The sequence below is a fragment of the Oncorhynchus tshawytscha genome, linkage group LG09, assembly GCF_018296145.1.
Source record: "Oncorhynchus tshawytscha isolate Ot180627B linkage group LG09, Otsh_v2.0, whole genome shotgun sequence".
Lineage (NCBI taxonomy): Eukaryota > Metazoa > Chordata > Actinopteri > Salmoniformes > Salmonidae > Oncorhynchus > Oncorhynchus tshawytscha.
In genome coordinates, this window is record NC_056437.1 from 57419700 (window position 1) to 57444572 (window position 24873).

Below are 24873 nucleotides of genomic sequence, written 5' to 3' on the forward strand. Positions count from 1 at the left end.
CACATCCAACCCGACAGAGCTTGAGAGGATCTGCAGACAAGAATGGGAGGAACTCCCCAAATACAAGCTGGTAGCGTCATACCCAAGAAGTCCGGAGGCTGTAATCACTGCCAAAGGTGCTTCAACAAAGTACTGAGTAAAGGTCCTGAATACTTATGTAAATGTATTAATATTTTAAATACATATTCAAAAATGTCAACTCTTTTTGCTTTGTCATTATGGGGTAGTGTGTGTGTGTGTGTGTGTGTGTGTGTGTGTAGATTGATGAGGGGGAAAAAAACTTATCCATTTTAGAATAATGCTGTAACCTAACAATGTGGAAAAAGTAAAGGCCTGAATACTTTCCAAAAGCACTGTATATGCAAAAGTATGTGGACACCCCCACCCCTTGCTGATGGGTGTATAAAATTGAGCACACAGCCATGCAACCTCCAGAGACAAACATTGTCTGTAGAATGGCCTTACTCAAGAGCTCAGTAACTTTCAATGTGACACCGTCATAGGATGCCACCTTTCCAGCAAGAGAGTTTGTCAAATGTCTGCCCTGCTAGAGCTCAGCCTCGAAGTGGTAGGCCACACAAGCTCACAGAATGGGACCGTGGAGTGCTGAAGTGTGTAAAAATCATCTGTCCTCGGTTGGAAAACTCACTACCAAGTTCCAAACTCCCTCTGGAAGCAATGTCAGCGCAAAAACTGTTTTATTGGGAGCTTCACGAAATGGGTTACCATGGCCGAGCAGCCGTACACAATCCTAAAATCAATAGTGGTCTGGGGCTGTTGGTCCGGGCTAGGCCCCTTAGTTCCAGTGAAGGGAAATGTTAACGCTACAGCGCAAATGTTCATTCTAGATGATTCTGTGCTTCCAACTTTATGGCAACAGTTTGGGGAAAGCCCTTGTTTCAGCATTACAATGCCCCCGTGCACAAAGCGAGCTCCACACAGAAATGGTTTGTCAAGATCGGTGTGAAAGAACTTGACTGGCCTGCACAGTGCCCTGACTTCAACCCCATCGAACACCTTTAGGGTGAATTGGAACGCCGACTGCGAGCCAGGCCTCACTAATGCTCTTGTGGCTGAATGGAACAAGTTGCCGCAGCAATGTTTCCACATCTAGTGGAACACCTTCCCAGTAGAGTGGAGGCTATTATATCAGCAAAGGGGGGACCAACTCCATATTTATGCCCATGATTTTGGAATAAGATGTTCGAGCGGATGTCCCATACTTTTGGTAATGTAGTGTAGATCGACGGAGGCAAAAAGGACAATGTTGAAGTTTAATTAAGTAAAAGGAAAAACTGCGAAATGGAGAGTTGGGGAGAAAAAAAAGGAAGGGAGGGCCAAAAAAGTCATGTTTGGGAAAGATTTGAAGTGCTCAGAGGATGATTGCAGTGTCTATGTTATGCGGGATTGTGAGGTGCTATACAAATTCGACAGTCACAAGATGGGACTTCAAATAGGCCTATGGCATGTCAAGGGAACTGTAGCCTACTGTTAGGGTTAAATGGAAACTGAAATCTGGACACTGACTGCAGGTCTATAACCTCTCACATTGCCTTAATAATAACTCCTGTAGAATTAAGCATTTCTTGCAGTAAAATTATACACCGAATGTACATTTTGATTCAGGAACAGGAGTGGAGAAACAATGATTTCTTTCAGCGTCTTGGGAGAATGCGAATGCACAGTTAGAGACCGTCTGTAGAGGTCCTATCTTTTCAAGCACATAAAATATGCATCCAGGTTAAACTGAAATATTATCAGAAACACGTTGGGTTGTTTTCACAGCTTTCTATTTCCTTTACTACTGGTCAAATTGATGTAGTTTTGGACATTTTATAGAATTTTCTCCCAGGTCCCTAAACAGAAGCAGAGATGATGTCAACTAGATTGAAGCATTCATTTGATCATTTATGCTATTATTCTGGTGACCAAGGGTTTATTTAGTCTTCTAGGGCAACACAAAATGGCAGAAGAGAAGCTTCCCCTATCTAATTATTAAGTTGAATAACTAATATCCTACCAAAATGTCAGAAATTATAAGCAGAAACATATCTAAATTAGGCACCAAAAAAACCCAAACCTCCTGTCAAAAAATCGTTATGCCATCTCTGACTAGCCTATAGTGCAATTTCTATATTTGCAGGTTAGAGTCTGGTGCGGGTCTCAGATTTGTACTATGTCACATAGTTGGGAGTTTGTGGATGGATAATTAGCAATTGCGGGCGACTGCTGGTGAACAAACAGCTGACCCGTGCACCACTACTGTCCATGTTACTGTACTGTATCGGTCCATTCCACTCTATCCAATCCTGCCTCTCTTACCCCCTCAGGTCTACCTGCTGTTATAACCACCTGCCTGGCGCTGGGGACCCGACGCATGGCCAAAAAGAACGCCATCGTCCGCAGCCTGCCCTCTGTGGAGACCCTGGGCTGCACCTCTGTCATCTGCTCTGACAAGACTGGCACACTCACCACTAACCAGATGTCTGTCTGCAGGGTGAGTCTGGGAAAACTTTCAAGTGATATTAGTGTGAATGGTTTGATGTGCGACTGTAATATTAGTGCGATTGACAGCTGTTCACATGCGCTGTGATAACGCTTTGACGTGAAGAAAAACAAGTTTTTAAAGTGTTAAGTGCTTTTTTTGGTCTTGGGATACTACCCGACAACCTTCTGGTTGAAGGCCCACTTATTTAACCACTAGGCTACCTGCAGTTGTAGAGGATGTTTTTGTCATTGTACCGGCCCAGGATATTTAGTTTCATCGAGTTCAGAGAAAAACCAAAGCATTGTAATCCACTGTCATCTTTATAAATGATTGACACTTCCTTCATGCTGAGAAGCCTTCAGTCAGATTATATTCTGTGTTAAAATTAGCCAAACTCATAAACAACCTAATCTCAAAGCACATCTGTGTTCTTTCCAGTGAAATACTGTTAGTGTTGGGTTTGGACACGCAAGCGCGCGCACACACACACACAGGTTTTGGATGGGGGACAGGTGAGGTTAGTAGTGATGGAAAATCCCTGCGATGTTGTAATGTTTACCGTCAGCCAGCCATTTGAGAGCTGGTGTAGCTAGCCTAGACAGGGCAGGCTGGCAGGACCAAACGGCACACTGTACTGTAGGCCACAGTACTACATGGCCCTCTCACTGACCCTGAGAGAGGCTGGCGCAGACAGCCAGCAGGCAGGAAGCTCAGAGCACAGGTATGTTTTCAAATGTCAAACCTGCAGCTGCTAAATAACCATTAGAGACCTTCATGTACAGAAAAATAGGCTACATGCACAGTGCAAGCACAGGAGTCAGAGACACACACCCATATTGTCACTCTTGTGGAATCCCACAGCCCATCCCATTCCTCTCCACACCTTGGTCGGGTGGGTGGGTGTGTGCCTGCTCTGCTCTACCACAGAGGAAATGCCAGGGACACTGTTTGTCTTGGCTTCCATTTAGCCTCTGGAGCAGGATCTGGCTCACACCCCACCCAGCGTGCACACACACACACACACACACACACACAGACACACCGCCTAACCACAGTTAACTCCTCTTACCCTCACCTGACCTCTCACCTATGAGAAAGATCAAACTGCATTTCAAATTTGTTGTACCTCTAAATTGTACATGCTGGTCAGTGGTCATGTTATTTGCCAAATAGGAATATGAAAGTTGCCTCTTAAGTCAATATTTTAATCAAATTTGATGACTGAGATGAAGCCTGTTCCCATTAAGGTAGCCTAGGCAGCTGCTAGTGGGTGCTAGAGCTCCACAATCTTCAAGGCTTAATATGCTCAGCTGGTAATACACTAGTGTCCCGCAGTGATTGGTTCATACATAAAACATGATTAACGGGGGCTGAGCTGGAGCGGTGTTTGTGAGACAAGGGCGGATCCCGAACAAAAAAAACTCAGAGTCCGAATGTTTTGAACTACAAACGGGACTTTTCATGGATAAATCCATGCACCTGTTTTGCTTTTACAAGAAAAAAAGGATATCTCAGAGTCCGTTGCTTAATGTTTTGAACTACAAAACAACGATTTAAAAAATCATTTTTATCAGGTTTTTGCTGAGACACCCATTTTGCAATAATTCATGAATGCAACTAGATGCTAGCTTCCTGAAAAGGAAATGTAAAATGTGCCTAAATATAAGGGCTGGACATGCAGATAAAGGAAAGTCCGACACATCAGCCAGGGACTGATAAACAACACTGATGTATGCAACCTGATTGGTTAAACGCAACCTGATTGGCTGTGCAACATCCTGAAGTTGTCATAAAATTCCAAAATGGTGGTATTTTAAGATGCATAGCATATATTCCGTTTTTTGGGGGGGGCACGCCATTAAAGCTAGTTAAGGAGGAACCGATGCCTTTGCAACCTGAATGGATGATGATTTATGTTGGAAGAGGTTGCCGGAGGACACAAGTGTATTACCAGCTGAGCACATTAACACTAAACGATAGTGGAGAACTAGCATCCACCTGTGCCTGCCTTAAAGGGTGTTTGCCACACTGTTTGTTCAGTTACAGTACTGTACAGCCAGTGTGCCAGGCAGTGCTTTTTAAATACAGGCCATCCAGAACATAGTCTATAAAAAAGGTGTGTGTTTTGTTTTAACTGTAGTGTAGTTGTATCTGGACTTGACGTGTTGCTTCCTGGGCTCTCTCGCTCTCTCTACCCTTGCTCTCTCTGTGTGTGTGTTGTCTGTCTGTCATGGAGTCCATGTATTTGTATTCGCTTATTGATGTGAAAACTAAGAGCTCAACCCAGGTCACCAGTTGGTGTTTTATGTGTAGACCTGAGGGTGCAAAGGGCATTGTGTGTGTAGGTATATATAACATTTGATGACTGAGATGTAGCCTGATCAAATCAAATGTATTTATATAGCCCTTCATACATCAGCTGATATCTCAAAGTGCTGTACAGAAACCCAGCCTAAAACCCCAAACAGCAAGCAATGCAGGTGTAGAAGCCTGATCCCTTCACACATAGACTACCGTTCAAAGGTTTGGGGTCACATAGAAATGTCCTTGTTTTTTTTAAAGGAAAGCTCATTTTTTTGTCCAAAATACAGTGTCGACATTGTTAATGTTTATAAATGACTATTGTAGATGGAAACGGATGATATTTGAGTATCTACATAGGCGCACAGAGGCCCATTATCAGCAACCATCACTCCTGTGTTCCCATGGCACGTGGTGTTAGCTAATCCAAGTTTATCATTTTAAAAGGCTAATTGATCATTAGAAAACCCTTTTGCAATTATGCTAGCACAGCTGAAAACTGTTCTGATTTAAAGAAGCAATAAAACTGCCCTTCGTTAGACTAGTTGAGTATCTGGAGCGTCAGCATTTGTGGGTTCGATTACAGGCTCAAAATGTCTGTTTTCAAGCTACAATAGTCATTTACAACATTAACAATGTCTACACTGTATTTCTGATCAATTTTTTATGCTATTTTAAAATGGAACAAAATGTGCTTTTCTTTCCAAAAAAACAAAGACATTTCTAAGTGACCCCAAACTTTACTGTGTTTGTGATTGCATTTATATTAGTTTGTCCCTGCTGTTTCACTGTTTGTATGATATTCTCAGGAGGTTTGAGCTATCTCTTCCGTGCTGCTCTGCTGCCTTTCCTGTATGTTTTGTTTCAGCATGCAGTGCATCTGTGTGTATAAGAAGCTCTAGAGGGTTGCACAACTGTTGTTTCCTGCTGAGAGGATGCTGCTCTCTTGCCCCTCTTTCGCTCTATCTCTTGCTCTCTCTCCCTTACCCTCTCTGTGATGACGTGGCTAGTAGAAACTGACCGCTTGCCCCAGTCAGTAAATGTGCATACATTGCTCCAACCATCAGCAGCATTCGAGAGAGAGGGAGAGCGGGAGTTCCCTACTGTCCTGTGGAAGTGTAACAGAACTGGGTAATCTCGCTGAGCTGAGCTAACCGCTATCCCTGGTCACTCTTTGCCTACCTAGGAACCTGGCTGTTGGAAAGAGACCTGGGTTGACTCCCAAACCTATGGTCTCTGGTCAAAAGTAGTGCTCTATAAAGGGAAAAGGGTGCCATTTGGGATTCAACTGCTCTGCTCTCTCTGGTAAATATTTACCCTCCGGGCCCAGGGTATATTAGCTTAATGTAGCTGAGAGATTAAGGGAAACACAGACCTGCTCTCCCTCCTCAATCTTCACCGTGGTGCAGCGTTGTTTTTCCATCATAGTTTTGAGTGATAGAATTTACCTGATAGGAAACACCAGGGGAAATGGTCCCTGACTTACTGCTTCCATTTTGAACCCAGGTCTCTCTTGTATTATAGATTTAGTCTCTGAGACTAACCTCTATAAATCAAGGTTCACGAAAATAAATGAAAGCAACTCTCTCCTCAGTCCTAACATTGGGTCAGTGGTGTTTTTCCATTTTGTTTTGGAGTGATGATGGAACCTTTATAAGGGCATTTCAGGGGTTTCCAGGATGCCAGTCCAGGAGCAAGGATCAGATATGGATTTGTAGAGCTTTAATTTGCAATATATTTCACTTAAAAAAAAAAAAAGTATCCTACTCTACATTTTCCTCGCTTGTGAGTTATCTGTGTGTGTCTGCGTGTGTGTCTGCGTGTGTGTCTGCGTGCGTGAGCCTGCCTCCCTGCCTGCCTGAGTGAGCCTGCCTCCCTGCCTGCCTGAGTGAGCCTGCCTCCCTGCCTGCCTGAGTGAGCCTGCCTGCCTGAGTGAGCCTGCCTCCTGCCTGCCTGAGTGAGCCTGCCTCCTGCCTGCCTGAGTGAGCCTGCCTCCTGCCTGCCTGAGTGAGCCTGCCTGCCTGCCTGCCTGCCTGAGTGAGCCTGCCTGCCTGAGTGAGCCTGCCTCCCTGCCTGCCTGAGTGAGCCTGCCTGCCTGAGTGAGCCTGCCTGCCTGAGTGAGCCTGCCTGCCTGAGTGAGCCTGCCTGCCTGAGTGAGCCTGCCTCCCTGCCTGCCTGCCTGAGTGAGCCTGCCTGAGTGAGCCTGCCTCCCTGCCTGCCTGAGTGAGCCTGCCTCCCTGCCTGCCTGAGTGAGCCTGCCTCCCTGCCTGCCTGAGTGAGCCTGCCTCCTGCCTGCCTGAGTGAGCCTGCCTCCCTGCCTGCCTGAGTGAGCCTGCCTGCCTGAGTGAGCCTGCCTGCCTGAGTGAGCCTGCCTCCTGAGTGAGCCTGCCTGCCTGAGTGAGCCTGCCTGCCTGCCTGCCTGCCTGAGTGAGCCTGCCTCCTGCCTGCCTGAGTGAGCCTGCCTGAGTGAGCCTGCCTGCCTGCCTGAGTGAGCCTGCCTGCCTGCCTGAGTGAGCCTGCCTGCCTGCCTGAGTGAGCCTGCCTGCCTGCCTGAGTGAGCCTGCCTGCCTGCCTGAGTGAGCCTGCCTGCCTGCCTGCCTGCCTGCCTGCCTGAGCCTGCCTGCCTGCCTGCCTGCCTGCCTGCCTGAGTGAGCCTGCCTGCCTGCCTGCCCTGCCTGCCTGCCTGAGTGAGCCTGCCTCCTGCCTGCCTGCCTGCCTGAGTGAGCCTGCCTGCCTGCCTGAGTGAGCCTGCCTGCCTGCCTGAGTGCCTGCCTGAGTGAGCCTGCCTCCTGCCTGAGTGAGCCTGCCTGCCTGCCTGAGTGAGCCTGCCTCCTGCCTGCCTGAGTGAGCCTGCCTGCCTGAGTGAGCCTGCCTGCCTGCCTGCCTGCCTGCCTGAGTGAGCCTGCCTCCCTGCCTGCCTGAGTGAGCCTGCCTCCTGCCTGCCTCCCTGCCTCCCTGAGTGAGCCTGCCTCCTGCCTGCCTCCCTGAGTGAGCCTGCCTCCCTGCCTGCCTCCCTGAGTGAGCCTGCCTCCTGAGTGAGCCTGCCTCCCTGCCTGCCTCCCTGAGTGAGCCTGCCTCCTGCCTGCCTCCCTGAGTGAGCCTGCCTCCTGCCTGCCTCCCTGAGTGAGCCTGCCTCCCTGCCTGCCTCCCTGAGTGAGCCTGCCTCCCTGCCTGCCTCCCTGAGTGAGCCTGCCTCCTGCCTGCCTCCCTGAGTGAGCCTGCCTCCTGCCTGCCTCCCTGAGTGAGCCTGCCTCCTGCCTGCCTCCCTGAGTGAGCCTGCCTCCCTGCCTGCCTCCCTGAGTGAGCCTGCCTCCTGCCTGCCTCCCTGAGTGAGCCTGCCTCCCTGCCTGCCTCCCTGAGTGAGCCTGCCTCCCTGCCTGCCTCCCTGAGTGAGCCTGCCTCCCTGCCTGCCTCCCTGAGTGAGCCTGCCTCCCTGCCTGCCTCCCTGCCTGCCTGAGTGAGCCTGCCTGCCTCCCTGCCTGCCTGAGTGAGCCTGCCTGCCTCCCTGCCTGCCTGAGTGAGCCTGCCTCCTGCCTGCCTCCCTGAGTGAGCCTGCCTCCTGCCTGCCTCCCTGAGTGAGCCTGCCTCCTGCCTGCCTCCCTGAGTGAGCCTGCCTCCTGCCTGCCTCCCTGAGTGAGCCTGCCTCCTGCCTGCCTCCCTGAGTGAGCCTGCCTCCTGCCTGCCTCCTGAGTGAGCCTGCCTCCTGCCTGCCTCCCTGAGTGAGCCTGCCTGAGTGAGCCTGCCTGCCTCCCTGCCTGCCTGAGTGAGCCTGCCTGCCTCCCTGCCTGCCTGAGTGAGCCTGCCTGCCTCCTGCCTGCCTGCCTGCCTGAGTGAGCCTGCCTGCCTCCCTGCCTGCCTGAGTGAGCCTGCCTGCCTGAGTGAGCCTGCCTGCCTCCCTGCCTGCCTGAGTGAGCCTGCCTGCCTGAGTGAGCCTGCCTGCCTGAGTGAGCCTGCCTGCCTGCTGAGTGAGCCTGCCTGCCTGAGTGAGCCTGCCTGCCTGAGTGAGCCTGCCTGCCTGCCTGCGTGAGCCTGCCTGCCTGCCTGAGTGAGCCTGCCTGCCTGCCTGCCTGAGTGAGCCTGCCTGCCTGCCTGCCTGAGTGAGCCTGCCTGCCTGCCTGCCTGAGTGAGCCTGCCTGCCTGCCTGCCTGAGTGAGCCTGCCTGCCTGCCTGCCTGAGTGAGCCTGCCTGCCTCCTGCCTGCCTGCCTGAGTGAGCCTGCCTGCCTGCCTGCCTGAGTGTGCCTGCCTGCCTGAGTGAGCCTGCCTGCCTGAGTGTGCCTGCCTGCCTGCCTGAGTGAGCCTGCCTGCCTGCCTGAGCCTGCCTGCCTGCCTGAGCCTGCCTGCCTGCCTGAGTGAGCCTGCCTGCCTGCCTGAGTGAGCCTGCCTGCCTGCCTGAGTGAGCCTGCCTGCCTGCCTGAGTGTGCCTGCCTGCCTGAGTGTGCCTGCCTGCCTGCCTGCCTGAGTGTGCCTGCCTGCCTGAGTGTGCCTGCCTGCCTGCCTGCCTGAGTGTGCCTGCCTGCCTGAGTGAGCCTCCCTGCCTGCCTCCCTGCCTGCCTCCCTGAGTGAGCCTGCCTCCTGCCTGCCTGCCTGAGTGAGCCTGCCTGAGTGAGCCTGCCTCCCTGCCTGCCTCCCTGAGTGAGCCTGCCTCCTGAGTGAGCCTGCCTGCCTGAGTGAGCCTGCCTGCCTGAGTGAGCCTGCCTGCCTGAGTGAGCCTGCCTGCCTGAGTGAGCCTGCCTGCCTGAGTGAGCCTGCCTGCCTGAGTGAGCCTGCCTGCCTGCCTGAGTGAGTGAGCCTGCCTGCCTGAGTGAGCCTGCCTGCCTGCCTGCCTGAGTGAGCCTGCCTGCCTGCCTGAGCCTGCCTGCCTGCCTGAGTGAGCCTGCCTGCCTGCCTGAGTGAGCCTGCCTGCCTGCCTGCCTGAGTGAGCCTGCCTGCCTGCCTGCCTGAGTGAGCCTGCCTGCCTGCCTGCCTGAGTGAGCCTGCCTGCCTGCCTGCCTGCCTGCCTGCCTGCCTGCCTGAGTGAGCCTGCCTGCCTGCCTGCCTGAGTGAGCCTGCCTGCCTGCCTGCCTGAGTGAGCCTGCCTGAGTGAGCCTGCCTGCCTGCCTGCCTGCCTGCCTGAGTGAGCCTGCCTGCCTGAGTGTGCCTGCCTGCCTGAGTGTGCCTGCCTGCCTGAGTGTGCCTGCCTGCCTGCCTGAGTGAGCCTGCCTGCCTGCCTGAGTGAGCCTGCCTGCCTGCTGAGTGTGCCTGCCTGCCTGAGTGAGCCTGCCTGCCTGCCTGAGTGAGCCTGCCTGCCTGCCTGAGTGTGCCTGCCTGCCTGAGTGTGCCTGCCTGCCTGCCTGAGTGTGCCTGCCTGCCTGCCTGCCTGCCTGAGTGTGCCTGCCTGCCTGAGTGAGCCTGCCTGCCTGAGTGTGCCTGCCTGCCTGAGTGTGCCTGCCTGCCTGCCTGAGTGTGCCTGCCTGCCTGCCTGAGTGTGCCTGCCTGCCTGCCTGCCTGAGTGAGCCTGCCTGCCTGCCTGCCTGAGCCTGCCTGCCTGAGTGTGCCTGCCTGCCTGCCTGGCCTGCCTGAGTGTGCCTGCCTGCCTGCCTGCCTGCCTGCCTGGCTGCCTGAGTGTGCCTGCCTGCCTGCCTGCCTGAGTGTGCCTGCCTGCCTGCCCTGCCTGCCTGAGTGTGCCTGCCTGCCTGAGTGAGCCTGCCTGCCTGCCTGAGTGTGCCTGCCTGCCTGAGTGTGCCTGCCTGCCTGCCTGCCTGAGTGTGCCTGCCTGCCTGCCCTGCCTGCCTGCCTGAGTGTGCCTGCCTGCCTGAGTGCCTGCCTGCCTGCCTGCCTGAGTGTGCCTGCCTGCCTGAGTGTGCCTGCCTGCCTGCCTGCCTGCCTGCCTGCCTGCCTGCCTGCCTGTGTGCCTGCCTGCCTGCCTGCCTGCCTGCCTGCCTGAGTGTGCCTGCCTGCCTGCCTGCCTGAGTGTGCCTGCCTGCCTGCCTGCCTGCCTGCCTGCCTGAGTGTGCCTGCCTGCCTGCCTGCCTGCCTGCCTGCCTGAGTGTGCCTGCCTGCCTGCCTGAGTGTGCCTGCCTGCCTGCATGAGTGTGCCTGCCTGCCTGCATGAGTGTGCCTGCCTGCCTGAGTGTGCCTGCCTGCCTGAGTGTGCCTGCCTGCCTGAGTGTGCCTGCCTGCCTGAGTGTGCCTGCCTGCCTGAGTGCCTGCCTGCCTGAGTGTGCCTGCCTGCCTGAGTGCCTGCCTGCCTGAGTGCCTGCCTGCCTGCCTGCCTGAGTGTGCCTGCCTGCCTGCCTGAGTGTGCCTGCCTGCCTGCCTGCCTGCCTGCCTGAGTGTGCCTGCCTGCCTGCCTGCCTGCCTGCCTGCCTGCCTGCCTGCCTGAGTGTGCCTGCCTGCCTGCCTGCCTGCCTGAGTGCCTGCCTGCCTGCCTGCCTGCCTGCCTGCCTGCCTGCCTGAGTGCCTGCCTGTGCCTGCCTGCCTGCCTGCCTGCCTGCCTGCCTGCCTGCCTGCCTGTGCCTGCCTGCCTGCCTGTGCCTGCCTGCCTGCCTGAGTGTGCCTGCCTGCCTGCCTTCCTGAGTGTGCCTGCCTGCCTGCCTTCCTGAGTGTGCCTGCCTGCCTGAGTGTGCCTGCCTGCCTAAGTGTGCCTGCCTGCCTTCCTGAGTGTGCCTGCCTGCCTGCCTTCCTGAGTGTGCCTGCCTTCCTGAGTGTGCCTGCCTTCCTGAGTGTGCCTGCCTTCCTGAGTGTGCCTGCCTTCCTGAGTGTGCCTGCCTTCCTGAGTGTGCCTGCCTTCCTGAGTGTGCCTGCCTTCCTGAGTGTGCCTGCCTGCCTGCCTGAGTGTGCCTGCCTGCCTGCCTGAGTGTGCCTGCCTGCCTGCCTGCCTGAGTGTGCCTGCCTGCCTGAGTGCCTGCCTGCCTGCCTGTGTGCCTGCCTGCCTGCCTGAGTGTGCCTGCCTGCCTGCCTGCCTGAGTGTGCCTGCCTGCCTGCCTGAGTGTGCCTGCCTGCCTGTGAGCCTGCCTGCCTGCCTGCCTGAGTGTGCCTGCCTGCCTGCCTGCCTGAGTGTGCCTGCCTGCCTGCCTGCCTGCCTGAGTGTGCCTGCCTGCCTGCCTGAGTGCCTGCCTGCCTGAGTGAGCCTGCCTGCCTGCCTGTGTGCCTGCCTGCCTGCCTGCCTGCCTGAGTGCCTGCCTGCCTGAGTGTGCCTGCCTGCCTGCCTGAGTGTGCCTGCCTGCCTGCCTGTGCCTGCCTGCCTGCTGCCTGCCTGCCTGCCTGAGTGTGCCTGCCTGCCTGCCTTCCTGAGTGTGCCTGCCTGCCTGCCTTCCTGAGTGTGCCTGCCTGCCTGAGTGTGCCTGCCTGCCTTCCTGAGTGTGCCTGCCTGCTTCCTGAGTGTGCCTGCCTGCCTGAGTGTGCCTGCCTGCCTGCCTGAGTGTGCCTGCCTGCCTGCCTGAGTGCCTGCCTGCCTGCCTGCCTGAGCCTGCCTGCCTGCCTGCCTGTGTGCCTGCCTGCCTGAGTCTGCCTGTGCCTGCCTGCCTGTGCCTGCCTGCCTGCCTGCCTGCCTGCCTGCCTGAGTGTGCCTGCCTGCCTTCCTGAGTGTGCCTGCCTGCCTTCCTGAGTGTGCCTGAGTGTGCCTGCCTGCCTTCCTGTGTGCCTGCCTGCCTGTGAGTGTGCCTGCCTGCCTTCCTGAGTGTGCCTGCCTGCCTCTGAGTGTGCCTGCCTGCCTGCCTGAGTGTGCCTGCCTGCCTGCCTGAGTGTGCCTGCCTGCCTTCCTGAGTGTGCCTGCCTGCCTTCCTGAGTGTGCCTGCCTGCCTTCCTGCCTGTGCCTGCCTGCCTTCCTGAGTGTGCCTGCCTGCCTTCCTGAGTCTGCCTGCCTGCCTGCCTGAGTGTGCCTGCCTGCCTGAGTGTGCCTGCCTGCCTGAGTGTGCCTGCCTTCCTGCCTGAGTGTGCCTGCCTTCCTGCCTGAGTGTGCCTGCCTGAGTGTGCCTGCCTGCCTGCCTGCCTGCCTGCCTGCCTGCCTGTGCCTGCCTGCCTGCCTGCCTGAGTGTGCCTGCCTGCCTGCCTGCCTGCCTGAGTGTGCCTGCCTGCCTGGCTTGCCTGCCTGCCTGCCTGCCTGTGTCCTGCCTGCCTGCCTGCCTGCCTGCCTGCCTGCCTGTGTGTGCCTGCCTGCCGTGCCTGCCTGAGTGTGCCTGCCTGCCTGCCTGCCTGCCTGAGTGTGCCTGTGCCTGTGTCTGCCTGCCTGCCTGAGTGTGCCTGCCTGCCTGCCTGCCTGCCTGCATGTGCTTGCTTGCCTGCCTGTCCGTGTGTGTGCAAGCGTGTCCTTGACCTTAAGCTGGGTCTAGCTGTGCCATATGGTTCTGATAAGAACGTCTGTGTCCCGTAGCCCTGTCATATCCTGCTTTCCCAGCCGAGGGGATATCCCAGGGCACGGTCACACACAGGAGTGAATACCCTCTATGACGACATACCATTTCATTTCCAGTACACAGAGCAGGGACACTCTCACTTTGGTACTGCTGCCAACACAGCACAATACACACAATATAGGGCAAGTCAAATTGTATTGAGGAGAGTTTCAACTTCTACAGACAGGCACCATTGGTCGTGTAGTGCCTTGTTTCCATGGAAACCACATCTCTGATCGTGAGAGAAATATGCAGTGACAAACATGACCAAAACACTGAAATAGCAGTTATTACAAATAGGCCATGTGGTAAAACATTCTCTGTAACCTGTACCCCTGCACATTGACTATTTTCTTAACTCTTCTTGAACTGCACTGTTGGTTAAGGGCTTGTAAGTAAGCATTTCATGGTAAGGTCTACACTTGTGGTCTTCGGCGCATATGACACAGTTTGATTTGACATGTATTTTATGTTGTTAGCTTACTTATCAGGGACTATGCACAATAAGGGGCAGCAGGTAGCCTAGCGGTGAAGAGCGTTGGGCCAGTAAACGAAAGGTTGCTGGATCGAATCCCTGAGCCGGCAAAGTGGAAAAAATCTGCCGTTATGGCCTTGAGCAAGGAAGTTACACCCCAACAACAACTGCTCCCTGGGCACCAATGACGTGGACGTCGATTAAAACAGGCCCTGCACCTCTAAGATTCAGAGGGGGTTGGGTAAAATGTGGAAGACACATTTTGGGTGGGTATGCATTTAGTTGTGCAACTGGCTAGGTATCCCCTTTCCAATAATTACTGCAGTCGTCTCCTGGGCTCCAAGGTCACATATCCAGGATCAGTGAAAAAAAGATTTAAGACACAGAATCCAGCTCCTATCTCATCTCCTAAAGAACAGTGTATGATCTGGGCCACAGACACACTGGGGCACCAATCACAGCGGTTATTTGTCAGTCTAATCATTTTTCTCATTCACATTATTCAGTTTGTTACTCAGTTACTGTTTGAGGCCTGAGGAGGCCCACGGTAGGTAGATTGTCAGTAGATAAAGCTTCTGTGGCAGAAGAGGGTTGTTGTTCTTGATGCTCGATCTATCCTAGAGAACCTGTATGTCACCTGAGCATCCAGCGTCGCATAGAACTAGCCATCATAGTCAGGTTAGACCCTAGACTGACTAATGGTCACATTGTTTGCAGTGTCTTTTAAATTGATAGATAGCCAGTGTTATTAGATAGTCACTGTTCATTTGAAACGACCTGAGTACGACTTCCCATTGTCTAAATGAGCAGTTCCAGACATGATGACTCTGATCTGTGTAATGTTAAAGACCTTCTCAGCTGGAGTAGATGTCACACACGTGTTTTGTAAACTACTCTCGGTATAAACAGAACACACACACCCTCTAGAAGCAGTAGCAGCGGATGTACTGAAGGGAAAATACGTTTTTTTTCTTCATTAATTCTTTAATCGTCCAGATTTAATTGACTTTAAAGTCGAGTAAAGCCCAGACAGACAGGAGGGAGTATTTTCCTTTGTGTGTGTGCACGACCTGACCGCCCTAGCCAATCTCCTCCCTTCTCTCCATGGTTACTATGGTTGTGTCTGGTCCAGATGGCAAGTCTGTGATTACAGAGAGAGAATATTGATGTGAGGAAAGTCAAAGGCTGTGTGTCTGTCTGTAACCTCCTCAGTGGTCCCAGCCAGTGTGAATGGAACAACAAGCCAATCGATGCACTCCCATAAATGAACCTCATCAGATCCATTCCACCTGTTATCACCGCTGCAGCCAGAACAAGAGCGAAAGGAGAGGGCCAGATCGAATGCATGCATGTTAACACACACACACACGCGCGCGCGCGCACAGGAGAGACGGGTCAGATCCAAGGCTACAGTAGAACCCCCCCCACCCTCACCACTGGGCTGCCAGCCTAAAATACCTGTCAGCATAGCCAAACCCTAATTGTTCTGGGCTGGGCTCTCTACACAGGAAATCAATACATGAGTGCAGACAAAGCAGAACTCTGGGCAACACAGTAGTCTGATCACAGGGAAGGACGGACAAGACATCAAAACAAAATTTGACCTGGGAAACAACTTGCTCTCTCATTCTCGCTCGCTGTCCCCCCCCAGTCTTAGCCTTCCACTAACAGTGTGGTTAGTGATCTATGCTATGTATGCCAGGATTACAGACGGGTAGCTTAGGGTATAGTTTGGTCCCAAGGTCAGTGAACACAGGAACCAATGCCTGCTGGAAAAATAGAGAAGGAGAGAACAAAAACTGCTGTGTGACATGTGGTGGGAAAGCCCTTAGTTGAGTGGTGCTACAACTGAATGGGAGTGTGGGAGCGTGCATGAGTGTGTTTCCCTCCGCGTCAGCGGCCCGGGGCGGGAATGTCCTTCACCTCTCCCATGGCCCTGTACAGAACTCTGGGAATCCCTGGCACAGAGTTTCTGTATACTCTTTGACGATATCCTAGCCTACATTAACCTGCTTTATCTATCCCAACTCTCTTCTCTCTCCAGATGTTTGTGGTGGACAAGGTGGAGGATTCCAGCTGTGCTGTCCATGAGTTCTCTATAACTGGCTCCACCTATGCCCCTGAAGGGCAAGTGTGAGTGTCCCCTCCTACCTTTCTTTGTATTAGTGTACAGAGTGCAAATGACTGTAAGTGTGATTTCAGGTTACAACTCGTGGTGACTGTGGCATCAAAGTGGGAAACACACACCCATGCGTACACAAACTAACAAACACACACACACTATGAGGTTTATCTCCTACACTTCCCAGTAAATTGTGTGTTGAGTGTGGTCCAGAGTCTGAAAGCACTGAGCCCCAGAGGAAAGTTAAGGCTGGCCATTGTTAACCTTCCCTGTCCTTGGACAGACAAACACCTATTTTTACAGGCGATAGTGGAAAAGCCTTGGTCCCACCACGACCACTTTCATCTGGCCGGCCTGCTGTTAAAAGCCCCCTAACCTCCTTTTTTCCATTTGATGTAAAGGGGTTTCTTTTGAAGTCTCCTTCCTTCCCCATACCAACTCCCATTCCCACCCCCAGCCCCCCATAGGTTTCCTCTGTTTTCCTCTGTCGCAAATGGTTAACGGCTCTGGGGAAGTTTAGGGAGAATGCAAATGATGTTTTCCTGAAGCATGTGAACTTTTTCCATGATGGAACAGATAGCGCAGAGAGGAAAGGACACCGACCTGTGACAACTACTAAAATAGTCTCACTGTGGAGAAATCCTAGAGGAATAGATGACTGGGAGATTGGGAGAGAAGAACACGGCGAGAGATGAGGGGTGTAGCTGGGCCAAAGTCATAGTGTTCCAGACTTGATCTCAGTCCTTCCCTTCCTGTATGTCAGTATAGCCTGATTGACGACCTCTCTCGCTATCTGGAGTGCCCACTCTAGTCTAATTCCCCAAATGACTACCTGCAAAGGCCCAGAACTAGATCTTCTTCAGTATTCATCCCTTCTGCTTTTCATTAGAAAATTAAATACAGAAAGTCATAAGTTGAGAGCACATTCTCTTTTACAATAACGACTTCAATATCAACCTCTGTTATGATTTTGAAATGCTGAGGTATTTATTGGTAACACTTTCCACTCACAGCCCCTGTCATCCTGTATACGGTTTGAAAATGGCAGTTTTGTCATTGATAAGCACCTAAATTGGAACACAGTGGCTGTACGGTAACATGCTATACATGTCAGAGCTCAGGTTCTCCACTTCGCAGCTCACGCAACAAGATGCCCCCATCCCTCCCACTAATTGGGATTCTTTTGCACATTTGTTGAAGTCTCGGTGAGGGAAATGCTGTACATCGGGAACGGTTTGTGTGAGGGAAATGCTGTACATCGGGAACGGTTTGTGTGAGGGAAATGCTGTACATCGGGAACGGTTTGTGTGAGGGGAAAGGCTGTACATCGGGAACGGTTTGTGTGAGGGGAAAGGCTGTACATCGGGAACGGTTTGTGTGAGGGGAAAGGCTGTACATCGGGGTTTGTGTGAACGGTTTGTGTGAGGGGAAAGGCTGTACATCGGGAACGGTTTGTGTGAGGGGAAATGCTGTACATCGGGAACGGTTTGTGTGAGGGGAAAGGCTGTACATCGGGAACGGTTTGTGTGAGGGGAAAGGCTGTACATCGGGAACGGTTTGTGTGAGGGGAAAGGCTGTACATCGGGAACGGTTTGTGTGAGGGGAAAGGCTGTACATCGGCTGTACATCGGGAACGGTTTGTGTGAGGGGAAAGGCTGTACATCGGGAACGGTTTGTGTGAGGGGAAACATCGGCTGTGTGTGACTGTATCGGGAACGGTTTGTGTGAGGGGAAAGGCTGTACATCGGGAACGGTTTGTGTGAGGGGAAAGGCTGTACATCGGGAACGGTTTGTGTGAGGGGAAAGGCTGTACATCGGGAACGGTTTGTGTGAGGGGAAAGGCTGTACATCGGGAACGGTTTGTGTGAGGGGAAAGGCTGTACATCGGGAACGGTTTGTGTGAGGGAAAGATGAGACTGAGTTATAATAAATACAGTTTTGATGTCATACAAGCAAACCACATACCCGGAAGTCCAAATGTGTACCTCACATTTCCATATTTGACAACTCATGTAATTTACAGTATCAACGTTTATGATCGCCATGTTTGATCCACAGTTACAAAGAGGATGTGCGTTATATCCTGGGTCGACCCTGAACAAAATGAGCTTATGTTAGTTGTAATTGTGAAGGAAATTAGCTGCGGAATACGCACTTGAATGCACCCATGACTCCATTCACTAAAATTCCAATTGTTTGTCTGAAGTGTCTTAGTCAGCCATGTTGGCAATAGAATAAGCTTTCAAATGATGCCCACCTGGCAACGATTGCGATATATAATGCAACGTTTTTGGATTGTGTAAACAACAGTTATTGTGTGATGCTGGGGACTCAGGGCTGTGCTCCAAACAAACATCTAGTGTGCTTGCTTATGTTCCTCAATGGCAAAGCTAGGAGAGAGTATAAAAGCACCTTTTAGTTGACAGCTCTTTCCTTGAGTCATAAAAGTGTATTGAAAGTACTTGGGAACTGCGCACAGTTTGGAGAGGTGTGTGGCCACTAAGACACCAGTTAGACCTCTCACTCAAACCCTTGTAATAGTTTTTTCGTATTGTGCACATTTCAGTGAATAGTCTTATGTTACTGAATGTACAGTATCCAGAGTGTTTTCAGATTTCATTATTGACAAATGCTGTGAGAAGTACAGTAAATAGAAAATCAACCGTGTAATGTTTGGATTCAGTCTTGTTAGGGGAACTGGTTTTCATCACCTTTGGTCTGATCATTTCCCCATAATCTCTAAAGTGTTCACTTTCAATTGCTACCATGGTTATGCATATGCTTTTTGTAGTTATTCTGGTTCAAACATTTACATTTTGGGAAGGGTTAAGTACTATGCTCTCATGATGTCTTACCATGCCAAATGTTCCCCTTCCGACTGTTCACTCGTTACAATTTCTCTACTGAAGTTGATTAAAACCTCATGATTATATCCAATATAATGCAACGTGATGACACTGTTTTAGAAAGGTGTATGATGTCCTAATCACTGTTCTGGTTGGTTTGTGGGTGTGAAACTTGTTCTCTACTGAGATGTTATGAAATCTCAGGCTGGCATGCCTTGCGGTGCAGTGCCATACAGCGTGGGTTGTTGTGTGGGCTGTTGCTCTACTAGCAACTGTTGCTGCCTCTAGTGGGCTGTGAGCCATGTGGTCATGCAACCAACCAGCAACAGCTGCTGCTCCCAACGCACACACAAACACACTCACATTAACACGAGTTGTTCCATGTCATTACAGATTGATCTGAAACAGGATTGGCATTCCTAAAACATTATTTTGTTAATTTTATTTATAGGATAATATTCAATAAATATAGTACCCAACATCTGATTTGGACCAAACGTCTTCCTACCAATGAGTAAGACATGAAAAATTGTCAAAAGCCACCCACGTACCCTCCACACCCAATGCCAATCCCACCCCAACAACCAGTATACAGTATCAGTTTTCAATGTTTGACAAGTAGAATGAAGCTGTGGCTTGGAGTATTGCTTCTCCATACTATGTATTGTGTTCCCTGTGAACCTGGTGATGTTTTTTCCCTCACACTTTTCAGAGAATAGCAATATTCTCTAGGTTTTGCCCACTAGATGCCACTTCCTGCTATACTGCCACACTCTTTTCCATTTTGTTTATTTAATAGATCACAGCATTTCCTTTGAAACTTATAGATAGATTTGGCTCATGATGCAAATTAAGTGTTGTAGTATTTCGCACTATTTATTATGATCTCAATTAGCCGTTGCACTCTTCCTGGGGTCCGAACAGGAAACAAAAAACATAAATAAAATAACATAATATACAAAACACTACACTACTACATCATTTCCTGCTTCTGCCTCACTCTTCATAAACGAGAGAGCTCCTGCCCGTACAAGGCCACCCACCTACGAAATACAAGAAATGAGACAGTACAAAATACAGTGCCTTGCGAAAGTATTCGGCCCCCTTGAACTTTGCGACCTTTTGCCACATTTCAGGCTTCAAACATAAAGATATAAAACTGTATTTTTTTTGTGAAGAATCAACAACAAGTGGGACACAATCATGAAGTGGAACGACATTTATTGGATATTTCAAACTTTTTAACAAATCAAAAACTGAAAAATTGGGCGTGCAAAATGATTCAGCCCCCTTAAGTTAATACTTTGTAGCGCCACCTTTTGCTGCGATTACAGCTGTAAGTCGCTTGGGGTATGTCTATCAGTTTTGCACATCGAGAGACTGAAATTTTTTCCCATTCCTCCTTGTAAAACAGCTTGAGCTCAGTGAGGTTGGATGGAGAGCATTTGTGAGCAGCAGTTTTCAGTTCTTTCCACAGATTCTCGATTGGATTCAGGTCTGGACTTTGACTTGGCCATTCTAACACCTGGATATGTTTATTTTTGAACCATTCCATTGTAGATTTTGCTTTATGTTTTGGATCATTGTCTTGTTGGAAGACATCTCTGTCCCAGTCTCAGGTCTTTTGCAGACTCCATCAGGTTTTCTTCCAGAATGGTCCTGTATTTGGCTCCATCCAATCTTCCCATCAATTTTAACCATCTTCCCTGTCCCTGCTGAAGAAAAGCAGGCCCAAACCATGATGCTGCCACCACCATGTTTGACAGTGGGGATGGTGTGTTCAGGGTGATGAGCTGTGTTGCTTTTACGCCAAACATAACGTTTTGCATTGTTGCCAAAAAGTTCAATTTTGGTTTCATCTGACCAGAGCACCTTCTTCCACATGTTTGGTGTGTCTCCCAGGTGGCTTGTGGCAAACTTTAAACAACACTTTTTATGGATATCTTTAAGAAATGGCTTTCTTCTTGCCACTCTTCTATAAAGGCCAGATTTGTGCAATATACGACTGATTGTTGTCCTATGGACAGAGTCTCCCACCTCAGCTGTAGATCTCTGCAGTTTATCCAGAGTGATCATGGGCCTCTTGGCTGCATCTCTGATCAGTCTTCTCCTTGTATGAGCTGAAAGTTTAGAGGGACGGCCAGGTCTTGGTAGATTTGCAGTGGTCTGATACTCCTTCCATTTCAATATTATCGCTTGCACAGTGCTCCTTGGGATGTTTAAAGCTTGGGAAATCTTTTTGTATCCAAATCCGGCTTTAAACTTCTTCACAACAGTATCTCGGACCTGCTTGGTGTGTTCCTTGTTCTTCATGATGCTCTCTGCGTTTTTAACGGACCTCAGACTATCACAGTGCAGGTGCATTTATACGGAGACTTGATTACACACAGGTGGATAGTATTTATCATCATTAGTCATTTAGGTCAACATTGGATCATTCAGAGATCCTCACTGAACTTCTGGAGAGAGTTTGCTGCACTGAAAGTAAAGGGGCTGAATAATTTTGCACGCCCAATTTTTCAGTTTTTGATTTGTTAAAAAAGTTTGAAATATCCAATAAATGTCGTTCCACTTCATGATTGTGTCCCACTTGTTGTTGATTCTTCACAAAAAAAATAGTTTTATATCTTTTATGTTTGAAGCCTGAAATGTGGCAAAAGGTCGCAAAGTTCAAGGGGGCCGAATACTTTCGCAAGGCACTGTATATACAAATGTCTCTCCACAGTCCCCGTTTTGTCGTAAGGTGTTTTCATTTTTTATTTATTTTCATTAATCTTGTTTTTGTTTCTGGTTTTATTGCTTGCTTGAGTTACCTGGGGTGGCAGAGTTACATTTAGTCATGGTTCTATTTAATACTGTGTGCTTCCCAGCCTCTGTTCTTGACCTGGGAACTGTGATGAGACCTCTGGTTGCATGTCTTGTGCTATGCCGATGAGTGTCCGAATTGTGTGCCAACTGCTTGAACAGACAGTTTGGTACCTTCAACACTTTGCACACTTCGTCCATGATAAAGCGTTAGCACCAGCCTATTGCTAGTTACCCATTCTAAAACTGACTAGGAGCTCTATGTTATGGGTGTCATTTATACTACTGTCGTTGCCGACGTACACTGAGTATACAAAACATTAAGAACACCTGCTCTTTCCTTGACAAAGACTGACCAGGTGAATGCTATGATCCCTTATTGATGTCACCTGTTAATAGGATGACTACCTCAGATTGTGGGCATTCCCCCATTTTGGCCATTTGTTCTGCAATCAAACAATCATGTACTGTATTTGATCAACAAATTCAAATACCACTAATTTAGATAAAGAGACATTCCAACCTATCTCTTGGGATCATGTTGCACTTATGACAAGATGTATATCATAACGATGTGGCACTGGTGATATTCTGCTCAATGCAAGACCAATTTCATAAGCCTTATCGTCAACCAATCAGATTTCTCAAATCCTTTCTGGTTAAATTACAGCAAAAAATTGGAGAGGACAGTTAGGACTAACTATTTACAAAAAACATGCTTCTGATGCGCTACAGAAGTAGGCCAAAATAAATAGCCGTATTAGACTGAAAGAACTACGGTAATTTAGTCAAACTTGAGGATCTCCATGCTCATTAGTTGCTCATTCAACATATTTGCTGCTACTTCACTCGATCATGTTTTAACTCTCCCTTCGTAACTGTTTTAGACCAGCCAAAAATGTTTCCTTGGTCAAATATTCCCAGATTTTCATAAAACAGAGACACGTGGTCTCGTTTCTGCATCACCAAATTTTGCATTTGGCAAAAGAGTAGGCTAGGTGTGCTTCAATTAGCTCGTTTGGTGCAGAGGGAGCAGGGGCTTAGTGCTGCTGGCGTGCACCGGAGTGTCGCTCAACCACTTCTCACAATGGTGCTTGTTTAGTGACGTTAGATCAAAGCAGCTGAATCAATTTCTTAGAAGACCACATAATGATGAATTAGTATTCTACATAACAGTAACAAATATAGTAATGTCACTGTTGCATCAAAAACACCACCTAATTTCTCATTAGATTTTAGGATGGTTAACTGAAGTTGCACTTATTTTCCTGTGGCCCAAACTCAACCTTGCGTGCCACTAGGCAGAATGTGCTTGGATTGAAACAAAATACAGCAAGGCTAGGCTATAGTTATAACACCACCTGTTCTAATTTGTTCATAGAACAGTAATTCAAGCTCCAAATGCATATTCCTATGAAACTGATTGAGATCAAATGGCTAGCATGTAGATGCAGTTAGTTTGGACGTTTCAACCGGTAAAATGTGATATAATTGACAGTGCTGGTGGCCTATTTTGAAATTAGGAATGCCTACCTTGGTATTTGAGGGTATTAAACAGAAAATATTGTTGAGACAATATGTGTGGGCATAGGCAGATGTTGCAATTGGAGGATGCATTTAATGCATATTCTATAATGAGATTCAATAGCCCAGCCACCCCCCACAAAAACAACAAAAAATAAGTAATGTAGGCTACACTGCCCCGTTAATGTCCTGCAAAATCATCATGCCCCACATTTGGGTGTTTTTAAATGTGGTCACCCTATCCACTTCAATTAGTGTAGATGAAGGGGAGATAGACGTGGACATGGATTGTGTATGTGTGACATTCATAGAATGAATGGGCAAGACAAATGTATGCACCTTTTTGAACAGGGTATGGTAGTGGGTGCCAGGCGCACCGGTTTGAGTGTCAAGAACTGCAATTCTCCTGGGTTTTTCACGCTCAACAGTTTCCCCATGTGTATCAAGAGTGCTCCACCACCCAAGGGACATCCCGCCAACTTGACACACCTATGGGAAGCATTGGAGTCAACATGGGCCAGCATTCCAGTGGAACGTTAGACACTTTGTACAGTCTATGCCCTGACAAATTGAACCTGTTCTGAGAGGTGCAACTCAATATTGGGAAGGTGTTCCTAATGTTTTGTACACTCAGTGTATTTGAGATCTTAAGACACTGGCAGTTACACAACTGAATGGGTTAGATACAGCTTGTGTGTACAGAAATCACATTGTACATTTACTCAATTATTAGTTATGAGAGTGAATTAAGGTGTGCTAGTATCTAACAAATGTCGGGGGGTTGTTACTATCCTTGTCGGGACTAGAAGTCCCCCAGAAGGATAGTTAAAAAAACAAATAATGATTTGACTTTTTTTGCCACTTCCCACAAGGAAAAAGGCTATTTTAGGGTTTAGAGTTAGGGGTTTGGGGTTAAGGTTAGTTTAATGGTTAGAGGTTAAGGTAAATATAATTTTGAATGGGAATAAATTGTCTGGTCCCACAAGGATAGAAAAAAAAAATATGTGTGCGTTCTCTTCCAGGTTGAAAGGGGACAAGGTGGTCCAGTGCGGAGACTATGATGGACTACTGGAGCTGGCCACTGTGTGTTCCATGTGCAACGACTCCTCACTGGACTACAATGAGGTCAGTGCTGACACACACACACACACACTGTTTTTGTGTCATTAAGGCACTCTTCTGCAGCCTGACCCTCTCTGTTCCTGTCCTTTCACCCTGTTTTCCTCAGTGGTAAGAAGCCTTCGCTCTGAGCAGCTGTGGCACACACACTGAGCCGTAGACATGGCTGCACATCTGTTGCTGCCTTCTCCTAGGTTTGACTGATGTCATCATTAATGTTGAGTTGGACTAACCTCTGTGATACACAAATGAGTGTGTTTGCCATGCAAAGCAGACTCTACTCTAAGAGAGAGGTTTTGTGAAAGTAAGACAGGCTTGCAAATTTCTTCATAGACTTAGCTAAGTATACAGATTAGGTATTACATTATGCCAAATGCATGAATGATAACGAAGACACACACACACATATCCAAGCCTCCTACAGTAGCTGATCTAATTTTACTCTGATGTGTGATTCTGTTTCTCTAGTTCTCTGATTGCTTTTCTCACCTCTGTCATCACCACGGTGTCATGGCAACCATGCTGTGTGTAAATGAAGCCAGTTTAATTACAAGCTATTCAAACACAGAGGAAATTGTGATTGTTTCCCAAAAAGACTCATTGTAGAACTGATTTAGCATGCTATTTTGTAGAAGTGTGTCTTTCCCAACTAGAGATCATGGATGGCGGGAGGAGGGAAGGGACGATAAAGGTAGAGCAGCTGTGTGGACAGAGTGGTGTGAGATTAGTGGACCCTGATGGCGGTGGAGGGCAGTGGGGGTTTATTGACCATGTGGTGTTCAGTGGGGCAGACAGGTACAGTGTGGGCAGGGCTGTGTCC

General features: G+C 49.9%; 1 protein-coding gene across 3 annotated transcripts in view; it reads left to right on the top strand.

The window, feature by feature from the left end:
• Window positions 1–24873, top strand: part of atp2a3 (ATPase sarcoplasmic/endoplasmic reticulum Ca2+ transporting 3) — an 81686-nt gene that overhangs the window by 40386 nt on the left and 16427 nt on the right. For all 3 annotated transcript variants that reach the window (XM_024432636.2, XM_024432635.2, XM_024432638.2), the window contains 3 exons: window positions 2331–2497; window positions 15682–15770; window positions 23957–24059. In XM_024432636.2, the coding sequence (XP_024288404.1) occupies window positions 2331–2497; window positions 15682–15770; window positions 23957–24059 (359 nt within the window). The remainder of the gene's footprint in view (window positions 1–2330; window positions 2498–15681; window positions 15771–23956; window positions 24060–24873) is intronic.